The sequence below is a fragment of the Calidris pugnax genome, unplaced genomic scaffold (genome assembly GCF_001431845.1).
Source record: "Calidris pugnax isolate Ruff unplaced genomic scaffold, ASM143184v1 scaffold103, whole genome shotgun sequence".
Lineage (NCBI taxonomy): Eukaryota > Metazoa > Chordata > Aves > Charadriiformes > Scolopacidae > Calidris > Calidris pugnax.
This window is the reverse complement of record NW_015090990.1, coordinates 11,761,278-11,786,135: the sequence shown is the minus strand read 5'-3', so window position 1 is coordinate 11,786,135 and position 24,858 is coordinate 11,761,278. Positions and strand designations below refer to the sequence as shown.

The 24,858-nt window shown below is 35.6% G+C and overlaps 1 protein-coding gene across 8 annotated transcripts in view; it reads left to right on the top strand.

The window, feature by feature from the left end:
- The window catches only part of ZNF385B (zinc finger protein 385B), a 175,372-nt gene that overhangs the window by 128,125 nt on the left and 22,389 nt on the right, over nucleotides 1–24,858 (top strand). For all 8 annotated transcript variants that reach the window (XM_014954203.1, XM_014954204.1, XM_014954202.1 and 5 more), the window contains 2 exons: nucleotides 7,710–7,820; nucleotides 21,293–21,455. In XM_014954203.1, the coding sequence (XP_014809689.1) occupies nucleotides 7,710–7,820; nucleotides 21,293–21,455 (274 nt within the window). The remainder of the gene's footprint in view (nucleotides 1–7,709; nucleotides 7,821–21,292; nucleotides 21,456–24,858) is intronic.

The following is a 24,858-nucleotide window of genomic DNA, read 5'->3' as shown; positions in this document are numbered from 1 at the left end:
TCTGCAAATTGCTGCAGACATCGCTTGCAGTATTCTGTGTGATTGTAAATACAGGCACATAGGGAGAATCATCATCTTTTTCATTGTTCTGTTCAAGCTTTATTTTAAAAGGGGGACATGCAAGAGAGTAGCACAAGTGGTTCTGGATTATGCCATAGGACGGGACATAGGGAGAGAAGCCCAACTGCTAGTGGCCAGAGACAGAAAATCAGTCTCCCAAGTCCAGGACTCCAGCCCTGCAGCTGTTAACAGAAATAATGGGGAATTTACAAAAATAAAATTAGCTGAAGCTTAATTTCTGAAAGGGAAATGAGGAAGTTGATTTTATTAATATTTCACCTCTTTTACAACATAAAAGTTTGTTCCCAGCACATGGTGTCCTTTTAGTTGTCTTGTACTAAAAATGAAGTAGTGTAAAATCCAAAGGTGTCTTTTTCCTTTTTTATTTTTCAAGTGCTCACTGTTATTTCAACAACTCTTCATGAATAGCTGTAGTATCTGACATGTTAGCAAGTGAATTACAGCAAGAGTTTTATTTTGTTTTAAAATGCCTCCAGGCTGTTTCTGCTGACTAGCAGTGTGTAGGTCACAGCTATCACAGCTACTGATTTCCTTGGGTAAGCTGGAACTTGCTGCCAAATTGATCAAGAGGGGGAGAGAAAAACACAGTGAGAAGTTGCATTCAGAAACATTTACCTTCAGAGTACAATGTTATTATTGTATTTTGGGAACCATGTGGAAGGGAAGGGAGATATTAGTCCCTGTGGTCTGAATTCTTTCTTAGTGGATGCTTATGTCTTTCTGCACTTGGGGAAAGATATCAGAATTTGAAAAAGGAAAAAAAAAAAAAAAAGGGAAATCATGGACTCATTGCACCCTGGGTGTGGTTGAGTTTGATTTCAATGAGATCCAGATTTCATGCTCTGTGCAAATGTGTTATGTGTAAGTATGTTACGAGAGCTGTTAAACAACAAAATGTGATTAAGCAATCCTCTGCTAGACCACAGGATCATAGTAAAAAAACTCCATAGTGTTGTAAATTAATTATTCTTTCTGTACTAATTTAGCATTTGCACAAGCCTCTGAATCAGCTGCTGGGAATCTGACAGAAGCCCTCCCCTGGCTTGGTTATTGGCCATTTACATCTGCCTGTTTGTTTTTTTTTTCAAGCCCCAAAATGTTCTGATGAGCATAGAGATAGAGGTGTGTAGAGGTGGTGTTTAGAGAACTGCAGGCTCACCCTACAGAAATACATCTCTGTGGGGACATGCTCTGTGCTACTCAAGGAAGGCTGATATGCAGAGAGCATTGACGGCATTCCCACAAGAAAAGGAAGTTGTGCACATCATAGAATCATAGAACCATTAGGTTGAAAAGACCCTTAAGATCATTGAGTCCAATAACCTAACACTACCAAGTTAACCACTAAACCATGTCCCTAAGCACCACATCTACACTTCTTTTAAATACCTCCACAGATGGTGACTCAGCCACTTCCCTGGGCAGCCTGTTCCAATGCTTGATAGCCCTTATGGAGAAGCAATTTTTCCTAATATCCAATCTAAGCCTCCCCTGGTGCAACTTGAGGACATTTCCTCTTGTCCTGTCACTTGTTACCTGGGAAAAGAGACAGAGACCCACATCGCTACAATGTCCTTTAGGTAGAACTCCATCAGTAGAGCTGTCTCAAGTGTTCTTGGTCATACAAAATAAGCAAGGAAATGTATAACAACGTAGCATTGATTTGAACGGTAAATGACATGTAGCATTAGCCAAATGAGAAATACATTCCCTGTTGGGACAAAAGCAGCACAAACATGGAGAGAACAGAATCTTGCTAGTTTTTATTGGCCAATGTGCCAAGTATTGCATCACCGTGTTAATGTTTCTGATTTTATGCTGAGCATTTTAAATATGTGCTCTGTTGAGTATGTATATTCAGTTCTGCCACTCTTTTAGTCACTGTAATACATACCGTTATGGTGGGAGGCTGTGTATATATGGCAGAATTTATGATAAACTTTAGCAAATGGTCATTCCCTACAGTTGCAATGTGCTCAGCTTTCCTGACGACTGGAGCTCAAACACAGGAGGAGTTCATGTAGGCCTTGTGATCAAGAAGGATGTTGAAAAGATTTGATCTGCAGGATATTTGTTGCTGTTACATCATTATCGCTATCATCATCATCATGGCACACAAAAGAGTGTTGTCCAACAGTTTAAAATAATCCTGTAATTTAATTTAGATGCTGCTCCTACATTGGTATTTCATATATACCACTGTTTTCTCCCTTTGATTGTCAGAGTATTATATTACCAGTTTGTTCCACGTATGGTTTAAAATTTTGCTTTATCAGAGTAAAACAACACAGTATGCCACAGGGCCACTTAGTGGGTTTTTTTCAGAAGTTTGCTAAAGCCCAATGATTAAGTTAAACATAACAATATTCTGTTTACAAATGTTTGTCTAAAGGACAACTCTAGATTTGACCCATGAGTTACATCATGATTAAAGGTAACTGAACTAAGAGCATAAATTCTCGGTCACAATTTTAAACCTTACTCCTGTTTAAGGTTATGCTGCTGTTATGAGAAGACAGAGCTTTTAGATATAGAGTTTTGTTGGAGTGGTACAAATAGCGTGTGTGACACTTCACTTGCTTAGCATGCTTCAATAGCTAAGCAGATCAGGAAGAGAATGAAAGCTTAGAAACTAGGTCATTAGATAGAAACGGCAAATATAAATCAGTGCATTATAACTAGGTCAGATGTGTAATCACAGTTTAGCTCTGGATACTAGGCAAGCACTGAAATCTTCCAGTGCATCAGGGTTTACCCAGATTTGTAAACTGGAGATTGCACTTGGGCAAAAACTAATACAAATATTCTGAATTTCCAACATCACAGAAAGCAGCTTTTCTTGCAATGTAGTGTCACCTCATTTAAACAAAAGGCTTAGAAATGATATCTAACCTTTCTGTTTACAGCAATTTACCTCTTGACAGGATCAGTGCACTTTATTTGAGGCTCACAAATTCTGGTTTGTGCTGTCTGCTATGTGTAAAGAGATCTTTTAAAATAACCAGAACTTCAGTTTCACCAAAGGAATTCTGATGCACTTGCTAATTTATTTTTTTTTCTCCTTGCCTGCTATGCCTACTTTGATGTCTCTTAGTAGTCTAGTTCAGTTCCCAGAAGGCACCAAAAGAATCCATGGTACCCGGACAGGGAGAGTTTCAGGTAACAAGAAATGTAAGAGAATTCAAGGGTGAAGTTGTTGAATTACTGACGATAATCTGTAACAGCTCATAAAAAACTGCTTTTGTACCTGGGTACTCAAAGGTGGCAAATGTGATGCAAGTTTTTAAAACCCATTCCATGGAGAATGTAAGCTTTTAGGTGGCATATTTTTGCCAGGAAAATTAATAGAAACCTCAATAAGAGTAGTATAAGAGGATACCTCATACTGTAAACCACCTGTAAATTGTCAACACAATTCCTTTCTAAAGATAAATCCTTCTTTACAAAATTCTTTGTAGGGGTCAACAAACATGCGAATAAGGATTTTTTAATTGACATATTTTGAATTACCAAAAGGGTTTTCACAAAACCACTTGGCAAAGATTTTTAAGAAAACTAAATTGGCATAAGAGGATCTTTGCATGCCAAGAAGATATTTGTGAGGTAAGGGAGCTGAGGAAGTTTGCTAATGGTGAAGTTCTCCAAAGAAAAAAACAAAGCATTGTGAAAGACCTTCATGAGACTGAGAAGCCAGACAATAAATTGTTGGTGAAGTTCTATCTAGAGAAATATAAAGGGAAACTTCACATAGAAAGTAATATGCTATGAGTTGGCCATTAACACTTGGGAGTAAGATCTCGGGTTTATAATAGTGATTTCGTGAAAACCTCAGCTCAGAGTTCAGTACTGATCCACCCTGAGTATTGTATATTGTCCCTGTCTGTGTCTTCAAAATACTTGATTGAATTGGTTACATTATGGTAGAACTGAGAAGGGCAAAAAGGATGCTCAAAGGAATGGAATGTTTTCCATGCACATAATGACTGGGCAACAGAGAGTTAACTTGGGGTGTGGTAAAGGTCTTACAAAATTGAGTTGCACAGAGCTACATTTAAACAAAAATATTTCTTGACACAGCAGATTGTAGGCATTGGAACTCAATGCAAGAGAAAGTCACTGAGATTTACCAAATACACAGAAAACACCTGGCTCTGGAAAAGTTTTGGTGAAAAATATGTGAATCTTGTAAAAATAGTTTTGGGAAATACAATGTATGTTTGTATTGCTCCTGTTCTCCTGATGACTACAGGTGGTTGTTTTGGGTGATATAATAATAGGCTAGATGGAGCTTCAGTAGAGGTTAGCAGTTCTGTGCTTTTGGATTGTCTGTTACTACTTTTGCATTTTTTAAGTGCTTTGAAAGTCATTTTTGTTGGCCAGTAGTTGCAGAGTATCTCTCATGTTTGCATGTTCTGAAATCAGGAAATAGAACAAAGAGTAGTAGAAATATGTCTGGATTCTGCTGATCCTTGCTCACTTCAATAGTTCGGGTGGTTTTAAGGAGACTCGTTGCAAAACGATACTATCTTCAAATTTGTTGGAAAGACATTTTCAAATTTAATTTTTTATTAAACCAAATGAAATAGGAGAACAATACTAAAAGGTTGTTAAACTTAGTTATGGCTACCAGAGCACTGTGACTTGCTTTATTAATTCTTCCTGTAGCATAAACAGCATAGTGCAGATTTTTATTTGCATTTGTGGTAGCTGTTCACTTCTGTTATTATTTTGTTTTATAGAACTGATTTTTAAATACTGGTGTTCCCCACTGGGCAAAGTATGCTGCGTCATTTCCTAATATATACCTCAACAAATTACTCTCTCCCTCTTTCCTTCTCCCCTCCTCCCTGCAATGAAGAGGATAATTTTGTGTAGTGATCTGAGATCAGTTTACCCTGCAGCATTAATTTTCTAACAGAGAGATACTATTTTATTCTTCCAGCATGCTGTAACCCACCCCGGTTTCTGATATATTTAAAACCTATTAATTGTTAATGTTGCACTTCTTGAATTCTAATCATGACCGGACTACATTCAGGGCTCCAGTTTGGGAAGGATCATTAACCGTTCCCCTGGGATCCTAAGCGGTACTTTCTGGAGGCAGCGTGAGCTGTATTATTTGTGTAGATTTTGTCCTTGTGCTGCTACATCTGTTTGAAACTGGGACTTTGCGTATAGTCTGCGTTATATGGTTTTGAACTACATTGCCTAATACTAGTGCTGTGGATTGTTATCTGGAATGCACAGAGGATTCATTGATCACTGCTTCTTTTTCCCTTTTTATTTTTTTTAAACGGAACTGCAGACGATAGTGGGTATTTGTGCTATTTCTTTTCAGCGATCTCACGCGCTTCAAATGGTTGAGGTACTTTTCAGCATTACTCTTCTGTTCTATGTTACCTGATCTAACAATTAGTAGTTAGGTTGAAAAGCAAAACATGTCTTCCATTTAAGAAAAAAAACCACAATTCCCTAATGATACAGCAATCTTTAATATATATTATAAATTTAATAATATATATTGACCGGCATATCTATTATAAAATGGATGCTCAAAAAACTTTTAATCTGCATGTATAGTTATGATATATTATGCAGGGTGATGCAATAAATGGTACAAGTCAGAGAATTTTTAATTATATTTTAAGCTTTTAAACTTTGGACTGTCACTACATTCAAGAAACAGAGAAAACAGGAAATAAGGATGTTTATTTTAGCGGTTTTTTTAGACTTTATCACATTCATTGCAACAACACTGTGACATTTAATTAAAGTAGTTCATGCTAGATGAGATGTTTTTACTTTTGTAATTGTTTTAGTATGGCAGTGAAATAGAATATTTAATGGAAAAAAGCTGATAATTATATCATTTCTCCAGAAAATTTTTGTTAGCAGTGACATTTGCAAAAACATGCATTTGGTTTAGAAGGAATGTAGCAAGAAACCGATTTAGCTGTAGTCCAAAAAAAGTGTTATGTGTGTGTTTAATGTTGGGTAGTTGATTATCAGAGAATGTTTTCTCAGGCAGATATGATGCAATATGTTTTTGTTGAATTTGTGTATTTGTGTGTGCACATATATGCAAAGAAAATCCACATTAGTGCAGGCTTCTCTGGAAGCTTAAATGTGTGCTGAGGGAAAATTAGAGTCTTTATCCTCAGGTTTAGAAAGTCTGGAAGTAGCTAATTAATTGTTACAATTCTTTAACTATTGAATCACTAGCTTCAACTTTTGTCTCTTCCTTTTGTAAGTCACCTTAGTGTCAACTATGTGATGTAGAATAAACATCCAGGTTTGATTTCTTCAAATAGTACTGTAAAAGACAAAAAAAAAATCACTGTGACTGCAAAGAAAGCTTCAGAAAAATATAACTTTGTAACAAATTAAACCATTTTCTCCTGAGCTAGTTTAAAAACAAAGTTGAGAAATGAGTTCTTATCTTTTCTTGTAGACTGCCATTTGTTGCTCTCTCCTCTTCAGAATCAATTTCTCATTTTAAATAAGTATGCAGGACCACATGTGCACAGATGCTCATAGAGTAATTTGAAAGGGTTGGAAGGCACCTCAGAGGTAATCTGGTCCAACCTCACAGGATCAGCTGTGAGATCAAACCAGATAGTCTGTTTTATTTGAATTAGAAAAATATATCCGAATCTTTTTGAGTCAGGAAATTAATTTTAATCTGTATCCATGCCACATCAGGAAAAAAGACATATTATGTTTAATTGAGGCCTCAACGCAATTGCAGTTATAAACTCTGTTTCCTTCACATCCAGTACTATTCCCCAGCTCCTGTGGTGTTAACAACAAAGCCCTCTGTGATCTTGAGGACATTCTAAACTGTGACCAACAGGAGTCCTAGTATTTAGCAAAGATGTAGTCGGCTCCCAGTTCCTGAAAATGCTCAGTGAAATTTAGGATTAATATATTTGATGCTTCACTTATCTCACATTTTTCACAGTGTTAAAATGTTTTCTGAAGTATGGTCATTTGAGTACCCTTTTCTGGTACAAACACTTCCTGTGTCCTCGTCTGAACCTTGGCCTTCCATGTCACTCATCAGTTCTGCATGAAAATGTTTGGGGATTGTGACCTTTTTTCCCAGCAAGTGGTGTTTCTAATGGATCCTGCAAAGGACCTCCTCTTACAAGGAGGTCTCAAGAGAGAATATTTTCCATGTAAATGCCAATATCTATCACTGAACAGAAAAACAAGTTGAGATAAATAACAGTGATTTGTTGGGGGACAAAAGTGATTTCTCATTATGTGTCTATTGGATCAGCAGGTGATATAGGGGAAGGCTTTCAGGGTGCTCTTTGCAATTCAGACACAATCGTGGGTCCCTGCAGCACTGAGGATGTGCTGGTTTGGGGAGGAACTATCTAGTACCCTGGGGATTGCAGCAACAATGGAGCTGCCTTTTCTTCATTCTTCATAAGTTCTGGCACGCTACCAATTCCCTAACCTGTGTTAAATCTAATTATTGTGAGAGCTTAAATTTCATTTCCTCCTATTTACCTCAAAAGGGTAAAGAAAAGAAAAAAAATCCCAGTAAAAAGTGGGGGTTTTTTTGTCTGTACTGTGTATTGCCCTGAAAAGTTGTAAATTGATTATTGTTTGTTCTCCAGATGGATCCTGTGCAAAAAGCAGTCATAAACCATACATTTGGAGTGTCCATTCCCCCAAAGAAGAAACAAGTCATTTCCTGTAACGTCTGCCAGCTTCGCTTTAATTCTGATGTGAGTATTGACTTTTTTTTTCTCTTTTGGTAATTTAGGTATAATTAACCTAAACCTCTTTTTCCACAAACAAATCATGCCAGTTCTGTTTACATTCTGTTCAGCCTGCTGGGCTGATATTTTGTCCATTCAGATGTGGAAGTCCATAGAGCTCTTTGATTTTCTTGAGTGTGTCTGCCATGATATCCAGTGCCACATCCATTGATCATATCCCATGTGCCTTCAAGAGGTACTGCAAAAAGAAATGTTCTTTTTCTTAAAAAATATAAAAAAATGAGGGGGAGCAGACAGAAGAACTTCCTTGTGAGTTCTCCATGTCATACCCACTCCTTTTCCAGAACTATCTTTTTGCTGTTGTTTCTCCATCCCTGCTGATAATATGTCTTCTGATAAAGCTACTCTTCAAGTAACTTTTATTTTGAATAATATGAACATTTACTTCTGGCTGTCTTTTTGAGTATGATAAAGTTCAAGGAAACTGTTTTCTGAGGTGTAATTTGAAAAAATGCAAAAAATGCATTACCAAACAATACATTGATTGATATGTTTAATATATATATCCAATTAATGTTTTTCCCAAATAGCTTGAAAATTAAAGGAGTTCAAGAAAATTGTGCCTAGGAAAATTGTGACCTTCAATACTTTAAAAATATGTATATTTTTTATTATTTTGCTGTTATAATTTCAGTCTAAGAAATAGTTTGCAGACACCTCCTCAAAGCCTTTGAGTACTTAGTGCTCCTAGAGTTTTGCAGTGAAGCACCCATGCCTTTTATTCCAATTTTCTCTTCCTCTACCATTCCACTTTGAAAAGCGTTTTGTAAAGTGGTTTCCCCAGTTTGGCTTTCTTGTCTAGGCTGGTAAGGATTTTGAAGCAGTGCTATCATACCTTCAAATTGATTTCTAAATCTGACGTCTTTTGACAAGCTTAATAAACTTTCTTTGAAGTGGCAATATCTACTTAGTTAACCGATTTCAAAAGTCATTATTTAAAATTTAGTTCACTTGTATTTCCTCTTTAAGGTGAAGATTTAAGGTCAAAAAATCTTTCTGCTCTGATACTTGTTGCAGATACCTATTTTTACTGATTAAAACAAGGAACTAGCAAAGTTTATAAAAATTTGCCTGGGCTCCATGGATCTGAATCTTTCTTCTGAGCTGGACCTTTCTCAGTCACTGAGGAGGCAGCTGAGCCTTTTTCCTGCTCTTCCCTCTTCTTCTGAGGTCAGGGTCTCTCTGATGATGGGTCCTGTCCCTAGAGGAATCAGTCGCTTTCAGGTGGACAAGAGCATATCAGGCAGATGGGTCAAATCACATTTTAGTGGGTCAAAAGCAAACAAAAGAGCTGAAATATTATACCATTTTGTTCACCTGCCAACCAAGCAATTTTTCCTATCTAGACTTACCCACAAAGTAGAACAAAAAGTGCATATCATATTCTGCTTGCAATAGAGACATCACAAAAGAATTGCAGATTATAGCCTTGTTTCTTCTTCTGGGGCAGGTGTATTCATAGAGTGTCATGCTCCTTTCTTTCTAAATGTGATCAATATGTTCAGTTCTAGTTACTAGAATATATCATCGTCCGTTTGTAATGAATAATGGTAAGAAAAGATGAAGCATTATGACTGTGCCACTGTTAGTGATAAAATGCAGTTCCTTACTTTCTACAGCAGTTTGCTTTACCAGACTTTCACAGACAACCTGGAAAGTTGTTTGTAGAATGCACTGAGATTCTAGTAGTGTTAGTAATACCAGAAAATACTTAAATATATATTCAAGCTTCATGGCTATTTGATAACCACAACATGCAGGAACATTTGGAGAAGGAATTCTCATAGTATAACACTTCTATTTTAAAAGCTATCTAGCTTTTCATTGGATTATTCAGTTTCTCCTGGGAAGCTTGCATAAGATTTTAAATCTTTCTTCCATCTCTTGACCTTAAGAGTTATTTATCTGAGTGTGTGTTGCCTTTATTTTTTTCTTCTGGAAGAGTGAGATCTTACTGAACTCAGATATTATTATTACCACCCCCACCCCCATAATCTGTGTTTTTATCATTTCACTGAGGTAATGCTAATGGCCTTTCAACTAAGCTCTGCAGACTGTCGTATTTCTTTCTTAGATTGTTAAAAGCTCCTTCACAGAAATAAAAATTTAGACTCTTTGCTTGTATTTTTCTTTTTGGTCCCTTTATAATGTAAAATTACTCTTAGGGAGTGGAATGGTCTTTACAGTCCGTTCTGTGTTGGATGACAGTTACTTGTGAACCTTCTAACAGTTGAATCAGTGAATCAGTTCCACCATGTAACATCCTAAGAGTGTACTGAGGCCTCAAACTGTGATAAGCCTGCATTAAAACTTTGAGCATAGCACATTGCTGAATGAGATTTGTAGTACAGTCATTTCACACTTGCAGTTTCTTCTAGCTCTACAAGGCTGACGTCTCCTTGTTGTTGTTCCTTTCAACTTCCTTTGACCTAAATTATGCAAGCAAATGAAATTAAAATGACAGAAGTAAGCTATTAAGTGTTACTCTTACTTTTGTTCTCCTAAATGAATTTCAGTTGCATGGTGTTTGAAGATTCTGACCTGATTCTAGTAGTGCTTTATCTATTGCATGAGTAACATATGGACCAGTGGATATTCATCTGTGAGAAGAAGAAAATTGGTTTCCTTGTGTGCAATCATCTTCTTACACTGTGAACACCCACTGGTCTGGATCAATAGACCCAAAAAATTCACACTATTCAATTTATAGTTGTCAAACCTCCCACTAAATTAATACAGTAAATTACAAAAGTTTCAGTTTTCTTCTGCTAGTGTGTCTGCAGGTTTACATTTGGTAAGAGTGTTCTGGCATCAAATTCAGAGGCAGGGATCTGCAGCTATCTGCAGGAAGAGAAAGTCTGATATCAGGGGTGGAGGGAAACTTTAAAATAGATTGTCTTCAATGTGGGAGTAAATGTATCTAATATTGAAGCAATGCCGTCTGTAGCTTTAAAAATAAAAATTGCTAGGATGATGCTATTTTTATTCTACCATATTATAATTTAAGCAAAGTGATTCCTAACTGAATTCTTCAGTATCTCCTAGCCTTCTGTACTTTTAAACATTTTTTAGAAGTACAACCTGAAGAAAACATCTGCATACAAACTCTAAATTTGGTCCAGTTATAGCCTGATCTGTTTGTCCTCTTCCAATGTTTGTTCTCTTCCAAAAAAATAAATGATGGGGTTTCATCATATTCTTAGACATTAGCGATCAAACTCTATCTGTCCTTTTCTAGAATTCATTATCTGAAGTTTAGTCAATTTGGAAGTTGTGCTTTTCTGCTAATAAATTCTGGCACAAACATTTTCAGCACCACGTCCAAGCTCTGTCAACTCCAGGAGAAACTGTAGTACAGGAGAGATGATCCAAAGTCTTTAGAAACAGAGGAATAAAATGCCATCTCTGTGAAGTAACACCAAACTAAAGTTGTTTTAATAACCTGAACTTTGAGGTCCTCGAATGGGAATTTTATCTGTAATAGCAGTATTGACCTGACAACAATGATAACTGAGGTTTCTTCAACAATATTTCTTGCATGATCTAGTTAAGATATTCTAGCTGCTACTAGGTTTAGGAAGGTAATCCCACTCCAAGTGTCTTGTCATTTGAGTATCTGTGGTATCTGGGACAATATACCGGGCACCTCTTTCTAGAACTGAATTCCTGCTCATTAGGTTTGCCTTCTATTTTCTTTTTTTTTTTTTTTTTGAGGAATAAAATGCCATCTCTGTGAAGTAACACCAAACTAAAGTTGTTTTAATAACCTGAACTTTGAGGTCCTCGAATGGGAATTTTATCTGTAATAGCAGTATTGACCTGACAACAATGATAACTGAGGTTTCTTCAACAATATTTCTTGCATGATCTAGTTAAGATATTCTAGCTGCTACTAGGTTTAGGAAGGTAATCCCACTCCAAGTGTCTTGTCATTTGAGTATCTGTGGTATCTGGGACAATATACCGGGCACCTCTTTCTAGAACTGAATTCCTGCTCATTAGGTTTGCCTTCTATTTTCTTTTTTTTTTTTTTTTTTACAGGCAGGGAGGGAGAAGGGGAGGGGGACACGGCGGGGGGAAGCAGGACTTACTGAGGAGAAAAGGCATTAAAAGAAATAGGAGGAAACTAATTGACATCAAGATTATGATACCAGAAAACCAGAAAGTTAGTAGAGCTCTCAACAATTCAAAGGAATTGAAATGGCAAAAAAAGTGAGGAGGGAATAGAGAAAAGGGCTTTTTCCTAAACTAATTTTAAATGATGGTAAATACCAGGAATCAATTGCTGTTGAATTAAGTTGGAAATCTCAATTTAGGAAGGATAGTATTATAAGGATTGGTAGTTGATGAGATCGATTAGTCAGAATAGTCAATGAGATACTTATTTCAGCCTGCATAAATTTTTATTCTGTTACGCAGAGGAATATACATTTTTGGAAAAATATTAGAATAAACATAGGTGTTTCCATCTTTGCATCAAAGTATCTGTTAACACCATTATATCTTTTAATTTCTATATGATGGTGTGTTCCAGTGCAGCAATGACTAGTGTGTCAGTGAAGTCCAAGCTACAGTCTTGTGTTATAATCCAGCTCAGAAAAAATGAGAAATATCTCAGTTGTGTTTACTACCACCAGAGATCATGCAGTAGAAGAGGAAGAGTCCTCTTCATGGAACAGATTGTGATAGTGAGTCAGATTTTACGCTTGCTTAAAGACCATCAGAGCAAGGGACATAACTGCATTCCATCAAGAGGAAGCAAAACATGCTGAGAAAGATCTAGCTTAGCCTTTGAAAAAAAATTCTTTTTTTCCTCTTAAGAATTCTGTGATACCTTCCAAACCCGTGGTATATCTATGTGGACTATAGATAAGATTTGCTAAATAATTTTTCATAGTAATTGCATAGGTCTGGCTTGCTGATGTTAGTTATTCGTATTACAGGTATTCTAGCAGAAACAAAAAGCAGCTTGAGTGAGTTTGCTGAATCCTTACGATACCCATAAGAGGCCCCAGTAGCAACAGGGCAAGGGGAAAAATGGCTGTTTTCTATCCCACATAGATTCCTTCTCTGCTTGCTGTTTCTCATTCTTTCTGGCCACCAGATGAATCTGCAGCATCTCCTGCAGCTGCTCTGTGGCAGTAACTCCCTCCAGCAGCTGTGGAGCTTCAGCCAGATTGTCCCAGAGATGTCTATTATATTCTGTCATGGCATCTGACATGATAGCTTGAAACCATAAGGGAAAAGTGAGTTGCAGTTGCAAGGATACCTGTTTGGCTTTTGCAGCATTGTTTTTTTCTACATATCTATGAATCATCACCTTACATTCAAGTAAATTCTTTCTGCTCTTCTCCCTCCTTATTTTTATTGGTAGTCCACAAAGCTTTTGGAGCTTGGGCATTAAACAGCAATGTCAGTGATAATCCAGTCCCTTTCCTCAGCAGCCAGACCTCTCTGTACTCCAAATGCACAAATATATTATGCCAGCAGTCCAAGTGTTGGGTTTTTTTTGGTGGTTTTTTTGAAAACAGTTTGTCGTCTCTTGATCACATCTAAAAAAAGTAGTTGCTTCCCTCTGTGCATTTTGTTTCTTGTAGAAAGGTCTTTGGCTGTGATGCAGCCTGGTAGGTACCATCTTATGGATAGGATATCACTTGGTTGAAATAAACTTGTGTTGGCACAGTGTGTGAGTCTGTGAGCGATGACTGTAAGTCAGTACTGCTTTTTTTGGTGTCACCTGTGAAGATTTCACTCAAAAATCAAGAAAAAACACCTTTTAGGCAGATCAGAAAAAGCAGTTGTAGCAGTTCAGCATTAAGAGATGCTGAAGATGATCTTATTGTTGAATGCATTTATAGCTAATAAAAATGATGTGATGATAGTGATCATCTTTCTAAAAAGCCAGAAGGCAAATTTTTGAAGTTTAGGCAAGTATTACCAAATGTTAACTTTGCAAATTTAAATGAATCACACATGCTGTCAAAAAGATAACACACAAAATAATCGATAGCATCAAATAAAAATCTACAGAACTGTCATAGTCTTTTGTCAAATGTTTTACATTTTCCCTATAAATAAGACTATTTATATTGATTCTTTGGGCACAGAGGGTAGTGAAGCAGATAGGAGGTAATTAAATGCATAAATCTCAGGAACTTGTGAAGCTAATTTTCTGTTTTGTAGACAGAACTGACAAAATGATGAAAGTTGTTAGCTCCAACATGACAGAAATATTGCACAATTATATGGTACAGGGTTATAACATGCTGAAAATTCTGTTCAAATACCAGCTATTTAACAGAGCTTTTAACTAAGTTTGGTTAGATATTTAAAATATGAGTTTTAATGAGTTTAACTCCTTATGACATGGCTGATCTTCACAGCTTTTTGATTTTTCTGTGTCCTTTTCAATAGTCACCTACCTTACTGTTTGGAGCAATTAGGCTTTAGAAACCCCTTGAGAACAAAATTGAAAAAATAATGCATAGCTTTGGTATAACAAATGTACGAGTGCTTCAGTTTTGCAGATTTCTTCAATTACATCTGTTATTAATATCAAATGAGATAAAAATAAATTTTTCAACACTACTTCCTAATTTATCATTTCATGTAATTTTTATTAAAGTTATGACTCTAGTCTAAATTCTTCTTAATTTATACACTCCTCACATAAATAGGCGTGCTCTTACAATATGGTTCTAGCAGGAAAACTATATAATCAAACATTTGATAGACCTCTTACTATTGTAAGAAAGGGAGCTTTACAGTTCAGGACCTGCTGTGAATTAACATTACGATGTTATAGATATAAATACTTCTGTTCTCCTCCAATCTTGTAGAGTTAGATGCTTGCTCTAACAGGACTGCTGCCATTGCAGCCATGCCAGGAGAGCTCTCATAGGGAGGCTGCACACAATTCATTAAACCATTTCTCCTTACTGCCTAAAGTAATGCAATTATGGTTAGCCTAGCTACTTCCACACTAAGAGCTTTACCTGAAAAAAAAAAAAAAAAAATTTTTTTTGGTACTTAAGACTATATAGTTATGATGGAATTCTGTAGTTATCAGGAATTCTGGAAATCACAACCTTGCTTAGATCCATGCTTTTACAAGAATACTGTTACTTAACTTCCAGCACTACTTAGGCATTATTTATATCTTCCAGACGCAAATTCTATTGATTTCAAAATAAGCTTCGTAATCCAAGCTATTGATAATTTAAGATAAAGACCTAAATACTATGAGGATGTTGTAAGTATTCTGAAATAATTATAAAATAAGGAAATTGTGTATTAATGATATGGCTCCCGGAAATGGAAACAGCTTGATGTATAGAAGTGGGCAGATACATAGTTGTTGAGAGGTGGGCTTTCTACAGTGTATGTTATAATTATAACTAAGACATGTTAGAATCTTTTTTTTTACCTTAAAATTATGTAAAGCTTCTTATGGTATGCAGGAAGAATTTTATCTTACTTTTTATCTTTAGATACTCCAGAGCAGAATAAAAGTATTCAGGATTATTGTTTATCAGTATCTTTTAAGTCTTCCAGTTGTAAATTGTCTATGTGGTTGAACTGTTATTGGCAGAAACTTTTGTGGTATTTTCAACAAATTATTTTTCATTGGAGATGACCATTGTATTAATACCAAATGAATACAGCATTTGAGATAAAATATTGTTGAGAAGACTTCCCATCCAGGGTGGAATTCCTGCTTTAAAAAGATACAGTAGCAAGGGAGAAGAAGTAGGACTAGGAGCCACCACATTCAGTTCCATTTAGTTATGGCATGAACCCCAACTTCCCATGTGGATACTTGAGGGTCTCTGTTTATTTCTGTATTTCTCCTTCTTAATGTCATGCAGCTCTACATATATTTAATTTTATATATTAATTGTCAGGCTGGATAATGTGGTAGCAGATTCAAGCATTCAGCTTAAGCGTCCTATTGACCTATTGAAGGGCTACATCAGCTAATCCTAAAGAAGCCTGGAAAAAATCTTGATCCTTCACACACACTGAACCATTTGACTTAGTCAAACCTTGCATCAGGTTGTCATTGAAGGGATCTGGTAGGTTAATATTTCATCTCTTTATGTAGTAATAAATTCAGTTAATTAGTCATTCACACACCAAATAGATTCTAAAACACAGCCACTTGTGAACTGTCAAAATGAATAGTGCTGATTCCATATACACTGTCAGTCATTGCTCCTGACAGGGATAATTTTCTGTAATCTTTTGCACTGCAGTCTTGCCTGAATTTCAGTTTCCTTAAAGGTAATACCACTATCAATGAATCTGTATGATCTGTATTTTTCCTGGTTATCTATATCTTTCTATATATACATATCTATACATATACACATATTTAAGTTTATGCAAAGTAAAGCTACTGAGGTTATTTTAAGCACTATAATATACTCATGATATTCACATTAATTTTAGGAAGCGTGTTTATATGTAGAAGGTGAAGATTTGCATAGTTGATGTTTTCTTAGATGCAATCTAGCATATAAGGCTAACGTATCATATGTAGTCTCACAGTTCAACATCCTGATGCTTATATTTCAAACTTAATAATTTGGAATTGAAAGTAGCAATTAACTTTAGATTTGAAATAAAATGTAATGCTTAGATCATTTGTATGTCTCGATGAAATATTTTCTTTTTTTTTTTTAAGACAGGAAAAGCTCGTCCTTTCTTACAACCAAATCCTTAGAGTGTAGAAAGTCTTCTTAAAGAAACAAACAAAAAACCCATAAGGTTTAATTACTTGGGTTTTTTTAGCTACTACTTAAAGACTGTAAATGGAACTAAAAATCTAGATTGCTTATAGAGAGGATGGGCATCCTTCCACCATTTCAAGGTGTTAAAATTTGAAAAATGATGGGAGAATATTGCATATTTATTTGTCTGTTGATGGTATTCTTAATTATTTGCAACTGAATTCAAAATGCAGCTTTTCACTAAGCCTTGATCTTATGAAGATTTAGACATATGTTTCATGTCTTAAAATATGCATCCTGCTGATCAAAAAGTAATGCCAGGCAAACACACAAACACTTTTGTGGAATTTGGCCTGTCAGTACAAAGGTATTTTTTGCATTCTGGTCTTTAATGCCACATTTATTGCAGCTTAAAGCTTTTCATGTTCATTAAGTCTTACTAGCCAGTACTTGATGACTTTCTATACTTTCTAATAAGTAGGAAGATTCCATTTGAAAATGTCACAATGTGTATATATTAAGCTAGTAAACCAGAGTCAGTTTTAGGACCAAGTGGAAATTAGATTTTCCTTTTAGGTATAGGGAGTTCTTTCATATGAAATATGATCTTATTCCACTTTTTGAAAGAGCGTCCTCCTTAACCTACAATTAGAATAATAAAAGCTCAATGATGACATTTAATTTCAGTTATATAAGCAATAAATTTAACTTAATCCTTTTGAAATAAAAAAAATATTCCGATAATATTGACTTGTGGCACAGATAAACTATTTTACTGTAGAGTTGATTCATCCCTACAGTAAATGCAGCCCTGTACGATGGAATAAATTATTATGTAATTAAAAAGCATCACAGTACATGAGTACAAAGATATTCATTAATGTTGCATATATTTATTTTGTTTTTTTCCAAATTTTTTTGTTTTCTCAAATATTGTTTTGATTGCATGGAGTTTGCATGAATTAGTTGTACTTGGTTTAGTTAATGTTAATGATGGTCAAAAAGTGCATTCAGTAGCCATTTAAAATATTTCATCCTGAAGGTATTTATTTTCAATTTCTTTTTATATTTTATTGGGGTATTGTATTAAAACTGTTGAATTATCTTTCTTTTACATATGTGACTTTTAAACCTTGTGTGTATAGAACTCCCTTTGGATTATCAGACCAAATGAAAATAAATGTTCGGCATCTTGTTTTCACTGAAAGTGAAAATTTAGTATGTCATGGCTTATTTCAAAGATAAGTTTAGTATTTCAGTGATGTATGTTACAAAGCTCATAACCTGTACTGTAGTGCTGTGTTTGTCAGAAACAACTCTTAAATAGGACTTGTAGCAAATATTTTTGCCTTTAATGTGATACTTGTGCAAATATTTTATAAAACTAGGGTTAGTGATGATCAGCGCATTAATAATCAGAATCTGTATTCCAGTTTCAAATTCCCACAGTGATCCTTTTTTCTTTCGTTTCTATGACTCCAGAAAGTTCCAAAGGTTTTTGTAACACAATTACACAGAATACAGTCCTTTGTTGATATTGCATTTCAGTTACCAAAAGGCGACTGAATGAAAGGATTTATCCCACAGTGGATAATAAGCAAACCTTGAACTTCAGGTGTATCTGAAAGGGTTAGAAAACAGTGCTCATGTGGCTAGGAGACATTGCTTCAGTACCTCAAGGAATACTCCTCTAACTTCATGTTTGAAAAGAGTATCTGTGTTTCTACTCACAGAGTTGAGTTGAAAGAGCCTAAAAAACAGAGGTTTGGCAAAATCCAGCCATTGGAAGTTGAAAATAGACAAATTTGGTGTAGAAATGAGTAGTATGTACTTAGCTGACAAAGTGAAACACTGAAACAATTTACCAAAGGTAGATTTTTCCATCTTTAGCTACTTTAAAATCAAGGCTAGACAATTTTGTTCAGCACATTTCCATGAGACTTTGCTTGTGTTTATGGAAATCTTCATTTTAATTCTGCCTGGGCTTGTTTGTTCTCAACAGGTCTCATGTACAGTACACGGGGATTGAACGAAGGGAATCAAAGACTTTAGTAGGTTATTACTGATATTGCAGGCATTATTATTGCAAATATCAGCAGAAAGGCTTATCAAGGAATTGACTTACTAAGTCTTTCTCTTGAGTGCACCTATGTCTCTTACATTATAGCTTTGGCCTCAGGCAGCATATGATCCTATCAACAGCACACATATGCGCAGAGCATAGAGTTCAAATATTTAAAGGGACATCATCAACTTGAGAATGCTTAAGTGGAAAATCTTGTACTTCCTATTATTTAAAGTTAAAAGTATTGCCACAGAAAGGGTATATATAGACCTCAATTTTTAGCTTCACTTTGTGTACACTATAACACGCGAACAGTTTATTTAATTTTGTTGATGACGAACACTCCTTCTAGTGCATCATGCAGTGACAGCAAAGCTTAAGAGAAAAAAATCCAACAGGGGTGGAGAAAGACAGGGTGAGACTCCCGTGCCTGTGTGAGACCCATAAACTTAACAGGGTGTGAACGGATCTGTGCTCCTCTACCCATGTTTAGAACTGAAGAGGTCCGACCCAGAAGTTGACAAGTGTCCCTTTAAGTAGGGCACGTAGTAGTAGTGGTGATATAGCTGTTCAGTTGTTTCTTCATAATCCTTAAATTGTACTTGTACATGTGATAATATTTCAAAAGTTTTAAAATCAAGAAATAGTTTAATAGCATTTGATGAGTAGACTCTTTACTGGTTTTAGAACAAAATTGTTTTTTTTAAAAAAAAAAACACAAACAATTTCAGAGGAATTCAAAGTAAAACTTATCTAGCAGCCTTGCTTACTGAATGCTTGCTTACTGAAATCTCCTATAAAGGAAAAGATGCAGCCACAACATGTCACATACATTACCTTTTTGAGATGAAAAGCACTGTGTTTCACAGGTTATATAATCACTTAAGAAGCTTTGGTGTATATGAACTTCACTCTATTTTAGTAGCAGTTCTCCATCAGTTTTATACAGTTAAACAGTGCATATAATTTTTGTGAGGACTCCAACACACTATCGGTTCTCTTGCCTGCTCCAGCTGTTTCTACTTGTCACTTACACTCTACCATATGATAAAACTGTTATTACTTGCTGTCCCAAGGTGACTATACTATATAGACTATTTTTGCTGACCTTAAAATTATTTTCCTTGTTATGGTGGCACTCTTTATGGAATTCAAATGTGTTAGATGTTTTAGTTGCTTCTTATAAAAAACACGTGACTTGTTTCATGGCTCGCTTCATTTAACACAGTGAGCTAAATAAAGCAGTCCTAATTGATTTGAGAGAGAATGTGTTTTTGCATGACCATAGCAAAAGTGTAGTTGCACTGATGGATGTTTTTATATGCCAGGTGCCAAGGTGTGGTCATCTGAAGCATGCTTTCACTGAGTGTTTCACTTTGAAATAAACAATATTAACTTTTCTAGTTAATATGTAACCTTCAATAGAGGCACCTAGTAGTATGTCTGAAATAATTTTTTAAATGATGATTGGAAATGTTAATAATGCAAAGCTATAGCTGAATAGTATAGTGTTATGAAAATAGACTATGTTTTGTATAAAATTATGTTTCTTACTAATTTTTTCATAAATTTATTTCTTAAGAAATCAAGAAAAATGTTTAAATTCATTAGCTGAAATTTCCAAGCTTTGGATTTTGTATTAAGCATATAGTTCCTTAGTTTTGCTCTTAACAAAGTGGCTTGATTTATCAAGGCAGCTGAAAAAAATGGACATGTATTTGTGTGTCAAGTTTTAGCTGTGCAACTTCAAAAGCACTGGCCTAGTTTCTGAAAATAGTTTTAAGACAAAGGTGAAGTAAACAGTACATCTTAGAACGTATTTCTACTGTTCTGCTTGGGTGGACCAAGAAGAGTACTTTACATGTAAAGCACTTTAATCAAAATGAAACACAGACATGCAAAAAAAAAAAATATATATGTAGCTTTTATATATATAAGCTCCCTTTCTGTCCTTCAGGTTTCAATTTTCTTGGTCTTTGGAAAAAAAAATATTCAAGGCAATTTATAAAGCAATCAAGACGGATTTAGTTTTCTGTGTTTTACTTAGGTCTATTGAAATTTATAGGTGTAGTGTTTCTTCATGTTAACCCTTCTTGCTTGATCTAATGGTGAAGTCATAATATCATTAATGCCTGTTTCAATTGCTGTTAGTGAATGATGAAAGTATTTTATTACTTTTGTGCTAGATCAAACAGAAGGAAAAATGGATTATTTAATCATGTTACAGCTTAGTACATCTTTCTAACTACAAGCAATAAAGTCTAGGGAACGGTACATGAAAACCAAATAGCATCTTTCTCAATTGGATGTGTTTACATTTGTATAGTGCTTTAAATCTTTAAGCACCATGGAAGCAAATAATTACATTAGGAGTGACGGAGCTTTATGTAATCTCGAAGCCTCTTTTTCTGAGTTATTGAAAACATGTACCATTCATTAAAACCCTATTGTTTGAATATATAAGAACTTACATCTAGGAAAACTGTTAGTATAGAGCTATCAGAATTTTCTAGGTGTAATAATGTGGTGCCTACTATTGAAAGTGTCACTTTTCTGCCTTGTCATCCATTGTGTTATATAGAAATACAGAAAAAGTGAGCCTGATTTGTTCTCCTTTGTAGAGCCAGGCCGAGGCCCACTACAAAGGAAGTAAACATGCCAAGAAGGTCAAAGCACTAGAGGCAACGAAAAATAAACCCAAAGTTGGTTCTTCCAAGGACAGCGCAAAGGCTAACACAAGCTGCTCCACCACGCCAGTCACAGCCAACATCTCTGACAAATCAGGTCAATGAAAACTTTTTGTTCTATACATTCTTTATTTTCTTCTTTTTTGGTGTTTGTACGAGAGAATCTGATTGCATGACTTGTGTTTTCTAAACTATTTACTGTGCTTTCTTGTACAGAATAGATTGGATTTGATACTATCAAAGTGCTTTTTCACATCTGTGAAACATCTGGTCTCCCAGAATGCTAAAGTCTATTCTTTTTTAAACTTGTGAAATTTACTCTTATAAAGTATGGATGCTGTTCATACAACAATAATAGTAGATGGATGTGGATGGATTGACAAGTCTGAGATATATGCATTTAGTTGAAGCACAAGAAACATTTTTTAAGAAATTTTTCCTTTCTGAACAGGACAATATTGCTCAAATAGGAAAATAACACCTATTGAAATGTAGAGAAGCCTCATGGCATGGGTATTTCCTGACTTCCACAGCTCATTAGTACTTCAACATTAGTTGTTTTTTTTTTCCATATTAGTAATCTGAGGAAGATCAGTAACACTAATTGCAGAAGAGTTGCTTGAGTCTCTTTCTGCTCTATCAGTGTTGTGTTACAGAATGAAACAGGAGAATTTCCTGAATCGCTGACAGTCTGAAATACTGTACTTGTTATCCAGGAGAAAGCACCCACTGTATGTTACCCAGCTGTTGGTCTGATAAACCGCTTCTGGTAAATTTGCTTCTGCCATGGTGGCCATTTATTGTCTTCTTTGCTAAAGCTGAGCTTGATTCAGATGCTGTAAGGTGAATGACACAGGCAGTTTTCTGACGCACACACCTCCACGAAAAAACAAGAAAAAAAAAAAAAAAAACCACAAGAAAAAAAATCCTTATCAATAGCTATTTTTCATCCTCCACTCTTCACAGCAGCATGAAAACTGTCTTTGTCTGGATCTTTAGCAGTGACAATGGGTACCAAATTTTGGGTTGATTCATCTAGCAAATCACATTTTAGGTTTGAGATAATATGAATCCAAGTAGCATCTTCAGGTAAACAAGCCATGTTACTATAAAACAGTAGCAAACTACCATTGATCTAAATAAAATGTGGACCATTGGATGGAAATAGATTTTAAATATTTCATAAATAATTTACTCTCTGAAATATCAAAAGCATCTTTGGTTAAAATAGCTTACTGCTCCAAGTGTACACTGAAAGAATTCAGACAACTTCTTAAGATATCAGTTAGAACTTTAGAAGATTTAACGTGTGAAGAATGCATTCTGCGATAAAATAATTATATCATGCCCTCCCTTGCCTATGCCAAAGGCCAAATAACAAAAATTTCAGCATCTTTTACAAATTCCATCACCTCTTTCATAAGCCTGGAGGTGCCTTGTGTTTCCTTTGCCAGAGTACGAAATCTGTCCTTGACTTAATTTTCTTCTCCTCTGTGCAATATACCTAAAATCATTCACACCTCTACATTCAGTTTTTTGATAGAATAATCTAACCAATGACAAGAGAAACCTGCTCTTGATATTTTTATATTCCAGTGTTTTGATAGTGTGTTGTTTTACGCTGTTAATTACTCCACACAAATTAGACAAATTACCATCTGTGTCTGTTGGATTATACTACTGCAAGTGTTTCTACATTAAAAATAAATCACAGTGGCAATTTAGTTAAACACTTTCTTAGGAAAGAAATTAGGAGAATAGTGGGATTTTCTGTGAAGGGCAGGTTCCTCAGAGCCTGTTACTGCTCTACAGGAGATTTTGTGGGGGATGTTTCAGGGGACAAAAGCCTGAATCTAGAGTGGCAAATTCTCTCTATGTGCAGGTAATGCTGGTTGCAGAGCTGGGGAATGCCTTGGAGACTAGGGTTTTTACCAGGCTATGGAATTGAAACCAAACCATAATTTTCTTCAGCTACACTTTCCCTTACAGAGGCTATTGTTCATCTGTTCTTTAACATATGTTTAGCTTTTTAACATAATGCTTATTGCAGCTAGAGCAGTCACTATGTTGCTTCTGGGAATCAGTGGCAAGGCTTTTTTTGCCTTGGAGCAGATTAACTGATACCATTTTTTCCGAATATTTTAACACAGCTTTCATTCTCTGAGAACTGATTATTACTATATATTATGTATAGTTATGTTTTAGTTTTCTTTAAAATATTTCTGATATTAAGAATTTCAGTTCATGCGTGTATTTGTGGTGTTGGGGTTTTTTTTCTGATTTCCTGAGGAAATGAGACTTATGGTCACATCATCTATCCATATCTTTGCTATTGTCTGGCCCCGTCTTCACAACTTTGACCATATTGCCTAATGTCAAAAAAGATTCACAAGACTGAGGTTTTAATGAAGCTCCTGTAAGTCTGATGAAGATTGGCACTTGGGTAGAAGAAAACCTTAACTTGTGGTCCATCCTGAGAGGTACTGCCGTGTGAGCTCTGTTTTGCTTGGCCTGCTGACTGGCCAGGCACTATGTTTGCCTTTGGGACAGGGGATTTGAGAGAGTGTATATGTGGTATTGGCCTGAAAAAATTGCATTAGAAGGACATAAGGTAGGGGCTAAATGGAATCAAGGAAGGGAATTAAATTCCTCTGCTTGTTGAGCTGTTAACCATTGTGCTTTGGAGGATTTCTGTGGTCCTGAGAAATGCTCATCAATAAATTAGTCATTCCTGGTGTCCTTTTCTTGAGTATGGAAGAGTAGAATGAGAAGCTAAACAGAGAAGACAGTTTTAAGTTCTTGTGTTCCTTTGTTATCCGCTGTACCTTTTGCTGGTATTAGTGCAGAATGGGGAGGGAGTACTATAGTAAACTGATAAACTGAATTTACCTCTTGTATAGGTCTGCTAATAAATGGACACAATAGGCATAACTATCAGCCTTTTTGATGTGCTGTCATTTTCAGTGGCATAATGATGAATGATCTAGAGCTCTCCAGCCTGAACAGTTGCTATATATTGGACTAAAATGTCAAGTGAACTTTGCTACAGAGCCATGTCTTCTGTGAGTCAGACATGGCATGAGATCCAAAATATTTACTTGTCAGTAGTCACTATTGTAGTAGTAACAGGAAAAATAATTTTACTGTTAGCTTAGCTTGTGTGATGAATCTATCAAAGGCAAAACCCAAATTCATTCAGTATTTATTTTTCAAAACTTATGATGTAATAATTTCTCTAAATATGTTCCTTTCAACTTGAGAAGTGTGGCTGCTGGTAGAGCTACAAAAGTTAAAATAATCTTTGAGGACTTTGGGGAAGTTTCCAGAAAAATGTGGGCTGCTGCAGAGAAAAGCGGCCTCAGCCGAGTGGAAATGCCTGACTCTGGAATTCAGTCTAAGCGTGGTGACGCCCAAGTTGAGAGAGAGTGGTCTTCTCTGCCGACATTTAGAATACATTATGACTCAGAAATTACTTTTGTAATTTGATCATCAGTAAACAT